Source organism: Cucumis sativus, chromosome 2, assembly GCF_000004075.3.
Source record: "Cucumis sativus cultivar 9930 chromosome 2, Cucumber_9930_V3, whole genome shotgun sequence".
Classification (NCBI taxonomy): Eukaryota; Viridiplantae; Streptophyta; class Magnoliopsida; order Cucurbitales; family Cucurbitaceae; genus Cucumis; species Cucumis sativus.
Genome location: NC_026656.2, coordinates 17,750,459 through 17,767,015, shown reverse-complemented (window position 1 = coordinate 17,767,015; position 16,557 = coordinate 17,750,459). Strand labels below are relative to the sequence as shown.

The window sequence follows — 16,557 nt, the reverse complement described above, 5'->3', positions numbered from 1 at the left end:
CATTAACTAAAAGAGGTATGGCATTCAATAAATAGACGTAAACCATCATATTCTTAGATTGGAGAGAAATTATGTAATGAAACTAAAAATTTCAAATAATTAAAATTAAAGTAAGAATTTAGTCCTAGCATATGATTTTGTTAAAACCTTAAATAATTACTACAGTTCAAAACTATTTATAAGGTTTGTTTTGAAATTATACAGGGACTTAATTACTTTATTTTTCAGCCATAGATCATTGGATTGAAACTTGCAATTAATTGAAGGGAAGATATATTATTGCTTTCTTGAAATGAAAGAAATAAATAAAAGAAATGTAGTGATGGTACATTTGGGTCTATCACCTCTCTCTACTATTGGTCCAATTTAAATCGACCCATGCACATGCAAATTAAATAAATGAATATCAGATTTCAACTTAAAAATGACTCAAAAACTCACATCGAGACATGGCAGATCCTGGAAGAAGACAAGTTATTCATTAACTACGGATGAACATATCAATTTCTTTAAAAGAAAAAAACAATATATATTATCTAAAAACAATATTAATATTAATGACAACAATATAATAATTTCTTCCAACTATAAGAGCTATCTATACCTATGACGTGGTGCATAATTTCTCCACACAAAAATATTTTTTTAGTTCCACCCATGCATGAATTGAAGAATTCCAACTTCCGACTCATTAGATTAGTTGTTAATTTCTTATCAAGCAAAGATAAGAAAGTAAATCTTTTGTCCTTTTCTGGTATAATCTTCTTTTTCTTTTTCTTTTTTACTTTTGCTTTGTTTCTCAAGTTCAACACTATACATATACTGATCGTTATTATATTGAATCAACTCATCATTTATGAAATAAAATTTTAATTTCCAACTTTTATGAACATTTAATTATGTTTTATTTGTGAAAGGGAAAAGTCCTCCACTTTGGGGGAACGTCATCTACCAAAAGAAATTTCTACCTTAATTGTTTCTAATTCTATTTTGTAGGGTTTTGGGGAAAATATATAAATATAACAAAAACAAGCTAAAATATTTATAAAAAATATCATAGTGATATTTTGATATATTTATAAATAAATTTAGAACTTTGTTATTTAAAATAATTTTTCAATATATATATATACACAACAAGTTGATGGTTAAAAAAATTATTAAGTGTAAATAGAGAGGAAAGAAATTTGAAAAAAAATTGAAATGCATATTTATTATCATTATCATTAAAGTCTTGCCAACCCACCAATCAGTGAATTTGAAATTGAAAGAATTAAATATATGCAATATATATCCTTTAAATTTTGAGTTCATAATCATTCAATTTTGATGGCTCCAAAAAAGACAAGAAAATTCAAACTCCACTTTCTTACCACAATTGACACCTTTCATAATTCTGATCTATATGTATATACACAAAATTTCTTTTCATTATCTATCGTGAGAGTTGTAAACTTGGAAAATATGTAGAATATTAAATGGAGATAAAATAATGTTGTAAGAACTTAAAGGACTATAATGCTTTGATTCAAAAGGTAAGTAAATAGGCAAAGATAAATTTAATTATATATTATCTAACCATTCTCTTTTCTTATCCTATTATTTCAAATAATGATCTCATTCATTCATCATCATGCATGTGTTCTAGGTATTTGAATTTCGTGCATCGAGATTCTTGTCTTCTCCAGTTTCTTTATCTCCTTCAGCGTGGTTTAATGAAGCTTCTTGTATGGTGTTGGTTCTGTGTAGTAACACAGAATCCCAACATTGGAGCAACAGTGTTAAAAGTTTGAATTCCTAGCTAGCTTGGCATGAGACATGGTGGATTACGAAAACTTTGGTGTTAAATAATGAAGAGAGGTATTAAAAAATGAAGAGAGGATGTTGTAGTGATGGGAACTGCCTTAACATTTTTCACGTGGGATGAAGCAGAACGCACGTGATACACGAGGAAAAGTTTTATTTCTTCATAATGGAATTATATCAATTACTTAATTAAGGATCTCTAATCACTTTGTTTATATTCTTATGAAGTCATTTTCTAGAATTAGTTTATGTTCACCTTATTTTAAAACAAAACAAGTGAATATTTTTTGAATTTTAATCTACTATCGTGTCTTTATTCAACTTAAATTAAATATGTGTGTCTAAAAAAATTATTTGATCAAGTAGCTCTTGAATTTTATTTTGTGTCTAAAAAATTTAGTTAAGAATCCCATTTTAGATACTAATTTAAATACAACATCAACCAATATATTACACCATTTTTGAGTCATTCTAATAAATAGTTAGAGATCAATAAACTACTTTAATTTATTAAATGACTCACTAAGCCACCGTTTTAAGTTTATGATCCAACATAGTTATTTATTCTAAATTGCAAACATATATGTTAATGATTTCATAATTAGTTGATTCATCTCATTTCAATTTGTTAATATTTTCTATGGAATAATAGATTTTGATAGAAATTTAAAAAGACAATAATATAACATTTAAGCAGCATAAAGAAACCTTGCTAATACTAAATATTAAATAGACAACAAACTGTATCTTCTTATTAGATTTGGGCACAATGTTATTTTTCTCTGTTAATTAACAAAAGAAAAGTTGAAGAAAGTTACGTATCATTGAAAGAAGTCCCATGCACACGTCAAACTTAATTTAAAACTTTTTATTTTTCTGTTTAACTCTTGAAATAATTTCTCTAAGTTTATCATGGATATTACTAATATAAATAAATACTATTTCAACTTTTATACTTTAAAGTTTACTATTTGAATAATGAATTTGTATTTGTAATTTAAATATACGAATCAAAATGATATAAAAGAAATGGAAAAAGGAAATCATGACACAGACGTATATCGAACTTACTTGAGCCACAACTTTCAATGTTTATTAATTAGCCATTAATGCACACTTCTTTTAGAAAGAAGAAAGCTATTTAGAACTTTCTGGACTTGAAGTTATATATATATGTGAAAAATGTTTTGAAATGTTAGGAAATGAACAGTGTAGACTGTTTTAGTTTATATTATAATAATTTATTTGAAATATATATTATTTTAGTTTATAAATGAAATGGTTATCGAGAGTCGTTTATGGACTTGATCATAGTATTAGTCGTTAATGAATAGATGAATCTCTGCACATATTAGTCGTTATCGAGAGTCGTTTATGGACTTGATCTCTAGGTCGTTTCTCTCGATTCTAGTATCATGAATCTACACACTTCAATGTCTAAATTAGTATAAAAAAATATGTAGTTCTAAAAAACGTACAAAGTATATAATTCAAACTCTCATTTAGAGATTACTTACTCTTAGTTATTTTTTCTCTGTTAAATTAATCGTTAATAACAAACTAACATTTGGTTATTTCGTGTGCTTTAGTCTTGCCTTCAATAACTCTCGATAAATATATATATGTGTATGTATGTATGTATATAACGTCTTTTTCGGGTACAAACATCGTACATTTAAATGTATAATATATTACCTTTACAATCACTTTGAATTAAATGAATATAATGTTTGACTTATCGGTATGTAAGACAATAGCATGTTATTCTTATTCTTGAATAATGATAAATATGGAAACCAAACATATCTTAGCTAAGATTGATAACTAATTGTTTGTTAATTCAATATTAATATAAAAAACTAAAAACTTGGTTCAATACTAAGTTTCTATACATTTATTTAAATTAATTGTTTACTTTCAACTAATTTTAAATAATTTTTACACATAAACCAATTATCGAATACGTTCATTTGTTTAGTACGAGTCACACTAGAGGCAAAAATGAGTCCAACTCAATCTACATAAAATCCAATATATTAAACATCGAAATTGATTATGACCTCAAACAATTGTACAAGAAAACTACGTCAAGAAATATATTATATACTTAGCCAGCTCTATAAGCTTGAGGATAAATGAGAAATCAGAAAGGATGCCTAATCTGTGAACTTCATTCTTTCAAAGGATGCCTAATATATTAGCATAGAGAATCTTGTGGTATTCAATGCATGATCATGGCCCCCATCGTTTCGGAGTCATAATCTATTTATTTTCTTATGCTTCCAATGGGTTGGGTGGATGGAAGACCACAAATATATATTTGAATAATTTCAAACCAACGTCTTTATATGATATTTTTGTTCAATATACAATAAAAATTCTACGTGTCACTTCTATGTAAATATGCTATTCTGACTTTACGTTTACTTTCATCCAAAATGTTGCGTATCATTCGAGATAATTGTCTTTTCTTATTATAAACTAATTGTATTAATTATTGGATAGATATTTTTACGCGTATTCTTCTTATTCTCACCTTGTAATTTGCCATCCAATATATTTTAAGTAAAGCGTTGGAGGTAAACTTGAAAAGAAGTATGGGAGAAATGTAGTCTTACATATTTTGATGTGAACGTTATTTTTTCTTCCAATCATGCAGCCTAATCACTGTCACAAACACATAAATTATTCACGTATATATGTTATTCCAACTTTTGGAAATAATAATTGATGAATGAATTCACTTGGTTAGGAAAATTATATAGTAAAAGACAAATGATTGAAATTTGTAGAACAATAATAAAAGAGAGGCATAAGTACACACTATGCTTGTTTTAATCTCATTCAATAAATGTTCAAATGGCATAAATCACTCACTAACAAAATAGAAACGGGTATGTAATTTAATTAAGTTATGATTAGGCGTAACAATTTTGAAACAAATCCAACGCGAACTGTTCATGGAAGGATAGGAAGGAGAGGGAGTGAATGAATGAATGTATAATGTAATGTATGGATGTGGTTCACTCTCCGCCTCACAATTTCTATAAAAACCATTACTCTCTTTTTCAATTTTCACTTCTCATAACCAATTCTTTTTTCGTCGTCGCCGCCTCGGGGATCTTCCCTGAGGTTGACGTGATTTGCCATTCTCTCCTACTACGAAACGATGGTGGATCACTGCACCTTCGGCTGGATCTTCTCCGCTTTCCTTGCCTTCGTCATTGCCTTCTCTTTCTTCCTCTCTCCTAGGAAGAATCGCCGAGGCCGGGGAACCAATTCCACGCCGAGGAGGGATTGTCTCAGCAGCTCTGCAACTACCAACGGAGAATGTAGATCCGTCGACGGCGACGCCGACGTCATCATTGTTGGAGCCGGTGTTGCCGGTTCCGCTCTTGCTCACACTCTCGGCAAGGTGTACAATCGGTTTCTTCTTCTTTTTTTCTTTTTTCTTTTTAATTCTTTTTCTTTCTTAGTAAGTATTCGATTATTAGTAGAAGTTGATATTTGATTCACAGAAACCCTTTGAATGATGAAGATTTATGGAAGTCATTGAAAACTTGGGGGTTGTAAATTGCTCTTCCATGTAACCAATGACATGACGGGATGATTGCTTTTAGTTTCTTTCTTTCTTATTGGTGCAAATAATTCTTTTTAAAAAATTATACAGCCACCTTTCGATTTTTATAATGGATAAAATCACTGCATCGTATTTTGATGCAAATTCAATTTGATTATTGTTGACCAAAAGAGAAGGTTGGAATTTATATTTTAAAACTTAACCAAAAGTTCAATTTGGTTTGTTTAGTTCATGGGATTGTTGTTCATCATTAATTGTCCTTTCAAAGGTCAATTATCATTTCAAAAGTTAGGTGGCTAAACTTAAAAAAAGGGAAAGAAAAAGGTTTGTACATATATGTATATTTTTTCTCTCTCTTTTCGTTATTTTTACCATGGAAGCAAAGCAAAGCTGATGACATAAAAATTGGTAGGATGGTCGTCGAGTTCACGTGATTGAAAGAGACTTGACAGAGCCTGATAGGATTGTTGGTGAATTATTGCAGCCTGGTGGCTATCTAAAATTGATTGAGTTAGGACTGCAAGGTTTGTAATTACTCATGGCAAATTATTTTACTGTCTTTTTTTTTTTTTTCGTTTCCTAAAAGTAAAAAATATTCATCAATTAATTTAGGGAAAAATATGTTTGTAATACAGATTGCGTTGAGGAAATTGATGCACAGAAGGTGTATGGCTATGCTCTTTTCAAAGATGGAAAGAGCACTCGACTTTCTTACCCATTGGAAAATTTTCAATCTGATGTATCTGGAAGAAGCTTCCACAATGGACGCTTCATACAAAGAATGAGGGAGAAGGCTGCTTTTCTTCCCAAGTATGTTCTTTTCGTCTTTTTTTTTTTCTGCTTCATTTTATGAAATTAATTTTACTGTAATTCATCAATGTAAGCTTTTGGGTTGGCCATTATAACAATCACTCTTGAAGATCTTACAAAGTTTCTATGTTAAATGTTACATTTGGTCTCTTGAAGTACTGATTTTGTGTACACATTTTTGTATTTTGCAATTCGTGTCCTTCTGAATTGTTCTATGATACGAAGCTTTTGCTCTTGAAACCATAGGGATTTGATTGTATTGTCAAGAAGATTTGGACAGTTTGGGGTAGAAATTATTGTTACTTCCATAAAATTTCAGACAAATTTCTTAGGTTTGGTTTCGCCCTATTGAATCTGGTTGAAGTCATAGGGACAAACATTCACCATTGATACTCGTGTATTTCTTGTGATTGGATTAATGAATAACCACTCATGAACAAAACTTTTTCCATGCTCTGTTTCCGTTTCTTGTAGTGTGAGATTGGAGCAAGGGACAGTTACTTCGTTGCTGGAAGAAAAGGGGACGATCACAGGTGTGCAGTATAAGTCCAAAAATGGTGAACAAAAAACAGCATATGCCCCTCTGACCATTGTTTGTGATGGTTGCTTCTCAAATTTGCGCCGCTCTCTTTGCAACCCTATGGTAAGGTGGCTTCCATTATACGCAGTGGTACTCCAAAATAGACATTTACTCTCTCTTAGGATTTGTGATTGGCTGCAGAATGATTTGCCAACTGCATGAAAACAGTGAATAAGTTTTTCAACTTCTGAGCCCTTTTATCTGCTCTACTTTTGCAGGTTGATGTTCCATCTTGTTTTGTGGGATTGGTTCTGGAGAATTGCCAACTTCCTTACGCAAATCTTGGGCATGTTGTTCTTGGAGATCCTTCCCCTATTTTGTTCTATCCCATCAGCAGCACCGAGATCCGTTGTCTGGTTGATGTTCCTGGTCAGAAGGTTCCTTCTATATCAAATGGTGAAATGGAAAAGTATTTGAAGACCGTAGTCGCTCCCCAGGTACAATTTTTTCATCTCTCATTTCATGCCAGACCATGTGTTCTAGCGCTTTGAACTGATGAATTTACCATTACTTTTGTAGGTTCCTCCGCAAATCCACGATGCCTTTATAGCTGCTATTGAGAAGGGTAATATAAGGACAATGCCGAATAGAAGCATGCCTGCCGCTCCCCAGCCGACACCCGGTGCCTTACTGATGGGTGATGCATTCAACATGCGTCACCCTCTCACCGGTGGAGGAATGACAGTAGCTTTGTCCGATATTGTTGTGCTCAGGAACCTCCTCAAGCCATTGAAAGACTTGAATGATGCACCAACTCTCTGCAAATATCTAGAATCCTTTTACACTCTGAGAAAGGTATTAACTTTAGTTTATGTTGTTGCAATCCTACAAGCCTTTATAAGTAAAATCTGTAATATATTTGTCGTAAACTGCAGCCTGTGGCTTCTACAATCAACACATTGGCGGGGGCATTATACAAGGTGTTTTGTGCATCGTCAGATCAAGCCAGGAAGGAAATGAGACAAGCTTGCTTTGATTATTTGAGCCTTGGAGGAATATTCTCAAATGGGCCTGTCTCCTTGCTTTCGGGATTGAATCCTCGCCCATTGAGTCTCGTTCTCCATTTCTTTGCGGTTGCAATATATGGAGTTGGTCGCTTACTGCTTCCATTTCCTTCTCCGAAAGGCATCTGGATTGGAGCAAGATTGGTCTATGTGAGTTTTGAACTAACAAAACACATCTTTTCATATTCTCCTCTTGAACAAGTAATGAGTAATAAGAAAATGAATTGGGTTTGTTTTGTTTGTTGTAGAGCGCATCAGGAATCATATTTCCAATAATAAAAGCGGAAGGAGTTAGGCAAATGTTCTTCCCAGCAACTGTTCCTGCTTACTACAGAACCCCACCAGTTTTTAACTCATAGCATCAGAGGGATGACATACACAAAAGAAAGATCAAATTGGGCATTGTTTATATCATAATTCCCGAGGAAGAAGAGGCATAACATGGAAAAGACAAGTCTTTTTTCCTTTTTTTTTTGTGTGTGTACGTGTGTGTGTGTGTGTGTAGATTTTCGTTTTAAATTGTGGGTTAATAAAACTTTGTACTTGTGATATGGAGTCAGGAGTGTAAATATTAATTCATTTCTTTCAACAGCCCCCAAACATTAATGTATCGACAAATTGTTTTGAGAACACTTTAGTAGAGTAAACAGACTTCTCCTTGTTTAGTTTGCCAATATTTTAAATTCATGATATTGTGCGTTTTCTAATTTCTTTCTCCATTTTCTAAACAATCAATTTAGATACGTATAATATATCACACATAATAATGTTAGTTGAGGCAGTTATTAGATGGCTAAAATATTGAACAAAATAACATAAATAATTTCCTAAAGTCCGACAACAATAAGAAAATAAAGATTTTATTATGTGTATATAAATTCAGGGAAAAAGAATATAAAAATTGGAAGTTTGAAATGAATTACTAAAACCATCCTAAAATTTAGAGCCATTTTGTATATAATTAAAATTTCCAAAAGAAACCCTTCAACAAAGCTTCAAGCACTATAACATCTACCATGAATGGAATTTAATATGTATTGAGAACTCCTTGAGTAGTGTGTTAAACAAAAAGAAAAAGTTTGCCGTGCCTGCGTGATATCACGCCCCTATAGAGGGAAAAATATATCTATATATATATTAGTACATTACCCACTCTTATTTTGCTCTACTTTAAGAAACTCAATTTTTCTGAATAAATACATGATTAACGAGGGGGCTTTCTGCAAAAATACCAATAATATCTCATACTTTTAAAATGGTTCCCGGAGCTCCGATCCATCCGTGTCTATTGGTGCAGTCAAGTCTTATGGTCTATTGTCTATTGTTCTTTCTTTCTGACTTTATGGCCTCGTAAGATGTCATAACCTCTTTGAACTTGGCCTCAGCAGCTTCTGCAACATAGTTATCGTTAGGGGCTATAGTAGTAGAAAATAAAGATGAAATAAGTGATGTGGGAGCATCGTTCTATGGTTCTACCTTTATTATCTTGGTTCTGATCTGGATGAAACTGCTTCGCCTTGGATTGGAATGCTGTCTGTGACCATGAACGAATAATCCAATTCACAACCCAAGACTTGGATAATAAAACACTTCACAGAAACTAACACCGAAAGCTTGAACTCTAGTACAATAGTAATATAGGAATGTATATGAATGAATTAAGGAATATACCTTAATCTCAGCATCTGTATAAGGTGTTTTTCGACACCTGCAGCAGACATTTAAGACACGATGTCACTTTTTAAGACAGACAATTGAAATTAAATCCAATAGACCATGAGATTTATTCTATAGTCCAGTCCAGCTAACCTCTCAACAAAGATAAGAGGAACAGTGCCAGATGAAATGCAATTTGTAGTTTTAAAACTCAACTAAAATGGAAGGAGAAGAAAAGATATCCTTAATTTAATTGTAAGCAAGTTAACGCACACTAAATTCACCTGTTGAGACCCAAAACTGTATAATGATGAGATAACAAGTAACTTGGTCCGTTTCTTGGAGTTTCTCTATAATTATTCGTGTTACTTTGTCTTTGCTCTCTGTAGAATGTTTCGGCCTTCCAATACCAATCATCTCGCTGTTGATGTTGATGATACGAACCAGGATCATTTTCTCTCCAGCTTTCATAGCCTCTCTTGTATTTGTTCCTCTCTCTGTTGAATACATTCTGCATCCGTCTTATGCGCTCCTAAATTAAACAATGCACAGAGATATCCAATCAGACTAAGAGCAAAAGGACGAGACATCCAAATCCAAAGTGAGAAAGAAATGAAATAAAGGTTCCAAAGAAGATAAGACGAGTCATGGTGAGAAATTGGAAGTTTTGAACCCCAAGAGTGTCGTGGTGGTAATGGATTGGGATGTTTCAGGATAGCTAAAAGGTTCAAAGTCCATCATACGATGAATAATGAATAATAGTTACCAAAAATTTTAAACAATTTGTTTCATTCAAAAACTATCCTTGAATTGGCAAAAGCCTCTATGGGGATTAGAGGGGTAGGCGACTAGACTCGTCCAAGGAACGGCAACCACAAAACCTCAATCATTAAAATTGAGTTTACAAATCAAGGCTCAAGTGAGACTCTGGCCAAAAATGCATCACTAAAGCTTCTAGTAAAATTTTAAATTCAAATAAACAGAGAACGCAATATAAATCCAAGGCCTTTATACAACTTCAGAAAATGAAATAATAACATTGCAAAACCCTGTTCTTGCTGGACCAAAAAGGAAAAGAATAAATAGCCACAAAATTCTTACCACCCTCTCCATTTCTTCTTCATACTCCTCTTGCAGCCTACGATTATACCTTTTCCATGCGTCCTCCTGAAATGATGACCGGAAAGAACGGCCAGTTCCTCCACCCCATGATGATTGTGATCTGCTCAACTTTTGTTTAACAAAAGTATATTATCAGCCACCATATTTCAAGAATATATCACCAAATCCGCCCCTTCCTTTTCTTTTTATTCTTGTTTCACATTCACAAACGAGTTAAGAAAATATGAAATATCGTAATCAAATGTAGTCACGCATATACCTGAGTATATACCCAATCAACAGTTTTCCGCAGCTGACCAACCTGCCCCAAAACAACCAATGTCAAATTGTGTAATCCAGCAGTTGGTCGATTAAGCATTAACTTAAAGGAGAGAAAATACTTGATGGAAATAGTATCCAAGAACACCAAGAAATTCAAGCAATCAGCCCATTGCGGAATATTCTCAACTATAGACTCATGTAACTTCCTATCATTCATTGTGTATTAGGGTTATTGTGTCAGCAGATAGCAGTTAGGATCAACTCAATAGCATATACTGATGCTAGCCTACCCAATCGATAAAATTTGAATAAACCATTTCATTATAGATCGAAATTCAAATTGCCTATCACTATTCAAATTTCCCTTTTAAAGAAATTGCATCAGCAATAAGTAAGCTAAACAACGAAAAGTGCATCAAAACTCACGGCGAGAGTGGTGGCAGATGCACCGATCAGACCGAAAAGAAGAATTCCCCAGAGTTTCATGTCCTCCTCTTTCTCTTGGTGCGATGGTCTTGGCGATTGCCATTGATTACCCTTATCCGGTTTTCCATTGTCGTCGGTCATCTCCTTCAGACGTTAAGAGTTGCGTTCAGGTGATTGTAATGGCAGATGTTGTCGGAACTCGAAACCCTAGAAGCATGGTTTAGGGTTCCCACACCCTCCTCGTATTTCAATTCCGCTCTTCTCCCTTACCGACACCGCCTTGAGAAACAAACCCTACTCTGAATTTGATTGTGCACCCTCTTCCAATGGCTTCCTCTGAGATTTAACAAGGGTTTGATCGAAAATCAAAGGAGAAGAGACGAAGACGAAACGGAATTCAGTATTGTTTTGAGGCTAAGTCGTAGAATCAAATCAACGCAACGAAGCTTTGTGATTACAAGTCGGGAAACTGAGACTATATACTTTTTCATTTGCAATTAATTTTTATCAACCACATAAATCATTTTAAATAAAATTTTATAGTCATCAATTAATACATCACCAATAATATTTTGCTATATTTTTAAAAATTGCTTCTCAATTTCTCTAACTCAATTATGTTATTATTTGAACATACTAATAAGGGAAAACTAGCAATTTTTTTTTAATTAAAATTAGAAACTAAGCATGTCCATGTTCTCTAAATTACGAAAAAATGGTTTCATTTGTTTAATTTAATTTTGATAAATCAAATTTCAAATGTGGAGACATATCAAACATAATATACAACACAAACTCCACGTAGCAAATGAAAATAAGAAAAGTTATGTCAAAACCTTTTTAATATACTTTCTTTCAAAAGTCGAAGGCTAAAGAGCACTTTCAGAAGGAGAGGATCCTGAAAGAACTGAAGCTACGGCCCATAATTAAAGTGATCAAACCAAAGCAGCCCATTAAGGTGGATAGTACCAGCCCATTTAAGACTCCAAGCCCAAGCCTATGTTAATTCTATTACAGATATTAACAAGATTTCAAAATGCATTCGGAGGAGTTTAATTTTATGTCATAGTTTTATTCTGTATAATGTATATATTTTCATGTAACGATTATATATTCTTTTTAATCTTGATAAAATGCCCTTATGTATAATTAATTAGATTTAATACAAATAACATTGGATAGAATCACTTTTAAAGGAGGACTAGCTAGCACCACGACACCGTAAGATAGAAAAGCATGTGTTTTTCGTGCGATGTTTATATGATTCAAAATTTAAGGTTTATATTTTGATTGGCAAACTCATGAGATTAGAAATCTTTTCATTTTAATTTTATGATATATCAAATTCTTGTCGTCATCTTATTTATCGAATTCGATTGAGCGTATTTAGAAACATTGATAAGTAATCAAGCATATGTAATTTATTGCTATAGATCCGGATATAGTCCATAGTCGCTAAAATCTTAGATCGCCGAGTAACGCAAGTTAAGTTAGATTTGTATATTGATTTGACAATTATAATCTAATAAGTTTGATTAACATAATTGGGATTGATTAGCATTGATTTGGGGAGTACTTAACTAGGCAATTCCAAGTTAATTGTTTGACTTAACAATAATCATTGGAATAAATGCAGATTAATTGATTTGCATGTTTGAGATGGTTTTCCTCTAAACATAAAGATCAATTTGGTTAACTGGACATCCCGGCTCTCTAGCCTTTCTAGATGTAGTCAGCTAAAATTATGTTCATAGAATTGCCAAAAATGTGTATGATTAATCTAATGATTGAGTAGGAAATCAAGAGTAATCTTAACATTATTTTCTCTATCGGTATTTGTGTGATTTTTTTGAAATTTTAATCCAACCAAATTTCCAATTTACTGCTTTAGTTAAATTTATTACAAACCAAACCAATAATACATCAAACTCCTTGTTTACAACAAGAAGGTGAATTGGAATGAAAGTTGATCGATTCTATGTGGATCGATCTATATTTATATTACAACGTCTTAATAGTACAAAATTATATAGAGTAGAAAACATAACTAATATAATTATTTGATTGAGTTGTGATTCAATCCTCTACCTGCAATTGGACTACATCAATAACATATTATACGTTAGTGGGGGAGAGTTCATGGCCGTTGAGAGATGAGGTAGAGTTGAGAAAGGCCTTAAGACGATGCATGGCCTCCTTGAAAGTGTGCTCCTCCATATTAGCAAAGCACATTCTGAACCAACCAGGTTCAGAGCAATGAAAAGATGAGCCGGGGGAGATATTAATCCCAACCTCATACAAAATCGTCTTCCAAATCTCCATTTCCTCTTCGAAACTCGGGTACTTCAAAAGATGCCTCATATCCACCCAACAAAACAACCCCGCATTTCCTTTCAGACATCTAACACCGCCCTGTCGAAGACTCGACTCCAACATCAATCTCCTCTTCCGGATCCTCCGCTTCATTTCCTGCATATAATTCCCTCGAAAATTTTCATCCCCTACAATTTGTGACACAAAATACTGTGTTTGAGAAGAAACTAAGCAAAAGCTCGACATTTTAGTAGCCGCATCCACTACCGCTGGGTCGTTTGAATAAATCATGCCCACACGAAACCCAGGTAGGCCTAAATCTTTGGACAAGCTGTACACCAAGTGGATTCGATCCCAAATTGGGAGTTTTTGTAGGTTCGGGTCCATGACAGTTCGGAAATTCGGTTGCTCAAAAACTGTGGCAGAATATATCTCGTCGCTCACGATGTGGATTGCGTTGGTTGTAGCAAAATCCACCACTGAGTTGAGCTCTTTCTGGCTCAATGTGGTGCCCAATGGGTTAGATGGGTTCGTAATCATAATCCCTTTGACTCGTAAATTCAATGATTGGGCTTGCTCCATGGCTTCCTCCATCGACACTTCGGTGATTCGAAAACCGTTTGAACTCGAACAATGAATTGGAATTATTTGCACTCCAGTTCGCCATTTTAAGTCCCTGTCAAACCTGCAGTATATATACGTATATTCTTACAAACCAAGTGATAAGAAAGAGAGAAAACTTAAACATAGGAAGATGATTGAATTTAGATACCCTGGATAGTAAGGAGTGGGAACAAGGAAGGCTTCACCGGGATCGGCAAGACAGGATATTATGATTTCATTGGCAGCAGTTGCACCAGCAGTGAGCACCAGTTTGTTCTTTTCAAATTTCATTTTGTTTCCTCGTATCTCTTCCATTGATTCAACCAACACCTATTATTTATTATTTATATTACTTCAATAGTAAACAAATAAATAAAAAAGAAAGAAAAAGAAAATTTGAAGAGCCCTTTATGAATAAAACTAGGGTTGTAGGCTAGGTACCTTTTTAAAAGCTGGCAAGCCATGATAGTCTTGAAATAGAGCTAATTCTCTAAACTCAGACACTCCATTTCTTCTCAATCCCAAAGCATCTGGATTGTTCTCCATCCACTCATCCAAAAGGTCAGGACATACCTGCAAAACCCATTTAAATATCACATGTTACAATCAAATTTTCTACCTCCAAAACCATAATCCATAATCCATAATCATCGTGATCATAACAAGCATATATAAAAGAAACCGTTAACTAAACCTTACAAAATTCATTAAATAAATTAATTGCTACGTAACATATTTTTATTTGGTTTTACTTTGATGCATCCGCGTTTACATCTTTTTCTTACTTAATTACTCAATATATTTCAACCGACTACAATGTCATTTGATAACAAATGATTCGACCATGTGTAGTTAAACTACAAAAGGAACAATAATGGTTGTAGTCCAACTTAATTACATTCAAGAATTACCTTGTTTTCGGCAAGACCCATTTGTATAATTCCCGAGGGGTTTTGAATAGGGTGATAAGGGTCCTTCTCATACTCTTGCAATCCAAAGAAGTAGGAAGAATTTTGTCCATGAGAATCATGGCTAGCTTTAGAAGACAAGGATGCCATCATATGTGAGTGTACAGTAATATGTAGGTAGATAATAGGAGAGGAATATATTTTAGGGTTGGTATAGGACTATTGATATTGAAATCTTTGTGTGTTTGTGTGGGGAATTTAGAGTGACATTTATATATCTATATATATAGTGAGGAGAAGAGGGGTAGGGTGCATGATATTAAAGAGTTTTTTTTTAATTATTTTTTATCACAAACAACACAACTGGTAGTGACTTTATTGGCTAATTCTCTCTCTTTTATTTTTCTCTGTCTTTTTCCTGTAATTGATATTTTTTTATAATAATAATTTCCTATACTTTAATCGAAGACATGACTACATATTATATGTTTGGATGCTCTAAGTCAAATGATTCTGTTGATATATGATAGCAACTTTTCAAACTCTAAATTAGAAAAGATTTAAATGCAAATCCAGGAAGGATGACTAGTAAGAAAAGTGAGAAGAAAAAATTAAAGGCGAATAGTGTACGTCGGCTAGGTTGAGTTGAGCTAGATTGATAGTGATTTTTGAATCGAGTGAAAATTCAAACGTGGAACAACCAAAATACTCACATAAAATCTTAAACTAAATCTATACCCGACACTTAAAGTTGGAGTTGGATTCATTGTCGGATTTATTTTTCGATTTTTCTTTTTAGTTTAAAATTTTGAAGCTTATCAATAAAACATAATAATAACAACAAAATCTTATTAAATTCAAATATAAAAATACTAAACATGTATGGGTATTTAATACAAACTTTCAACAAAAACACAAATCATTAACAAGTCTAAAAGGAAATTACAAAAAAATCACAACTTAAACAATAAAAGAATAGTAAAAAGAATTAACTTCAATCCAATCGAATTTGGAAAACTAGAAAATGTTTAAACCTTTTAAATTAGTAGTGATGTGAGTGGTTGGAATTGTTGGATTATTGGAACAAAATAAATGAAGTTAATTTTCATAGTTGTTAACCTCTGTTATAGAGACTTGAGATTTGTTATTGTAATAGCTATTATGCATGGATTTAAATGAATTTTGATGGTTATGCCCATTGAATTTGTTAGAGAAGAGTCAATGTGAGAAAGTAAACTAGTTAACAACACAGATGCCAAGTTGTAGCTGAATCATGAGGGGTATGAAAATAGTTTGTTTTCATCCCGTGTCTACCATATGTACACTGCACACGAAATGGGTACAATATTTAAATTCACTCTTTAACTTTTATTATCCCAAAATAGGGATTGTTCGCGTATAAAAGCATTGCTATGGCTGACATTAATAATATAGAAAACCAAGGAAAAAACTTATTTCCAAAATTTCCTTTTTCGTGAAACCTCAACT

General features: G+C 33.0%; 3 protein-coding genes across 3 annotated transcripts; 1 reads left to right on the top strand and 2 right to left on the bottom strand.

Annotated features, from left to right (window-relative positions):
- The first annotated feature begins 4,864 nt into the window (after positions 1–4,864).
- LOC101213038 (squalene monooxygenase SE1) lies at positions 4,865–8,456 on the top strand. The gene is made up of 8 exons (XM_004142859.3): positions 4,865–5,221; positions 5,799–5,910; positions 6,022–6,196; positions 6,671–6,839; positions 6,995–7,213; positions 7,296–7,571; positions 7,652–7,930; positions 8,029–8,456. Exons 1-8 carry the CDS (start codon positions 4,976–4,978, stop codon positions 8,137–8,139), a joined length of 1,587 nt encoding a protein of 528 aa, XP_004142907.1. The 5' UTR covers positions 4,865–4,975; the 3' UTR covers positions 8,140–8,456.
- A 336-nt stretch (positions 8,457–8,792) lies between these two features.
- Positions 8,793–11,758, bottom strand: LOC101213280. Its single transcript, XM_004142860.3, has 7 exons — positions 11,246–11,758; positions 10,818–10,859; positions 10,538–10,666; positions 9,721–9,968; positions 9,452–9,488; positions 9,257–9,314; positions 8,793–9,171 (listed from the first exon to the last, which is right to left on the bottom strand). The coding sequence occupies exons 1-7, from the start codon at positions 11,384–11,386 to the stop codon at positions 9,092–9,094; spliced, it is 735 nt and encodes a 244-aa protein (XP_004142908.1). The 5' UTR covers positions 11,387–11,758; the 3' UTR covers positions 8,793–9,091.
- A 1,342-nt stretch (positions 11,759–13,100) lies between these two features.
- LOC101213522 (1-aminocyclopropane-1-carboxylate synthase 3) lies at positions 13,101–15,331 on the bottom strand. The gene is made up of 4 exons (XM_004142861.3): positions 15,073–15,331; positions 14,603–14,734; positions 14,331–14,491; positions 13,101–14,243 (listed from the first exon to the last, which is right to left on the bottom strand). Exons 1-4 carry the CDS (start codon positions 15,220–15,222, stop codon positions 13,361–13,363), a joined length of 1,326 nt encoding a protein of 441 aa, XP_004142909.2. The 5' UTR covers positions 15,223–15,331; the 3' UTR covers positions 13,101–13,360.
- Positions 15,332–16,557: the final 1,226 nt, after the last annotated feature.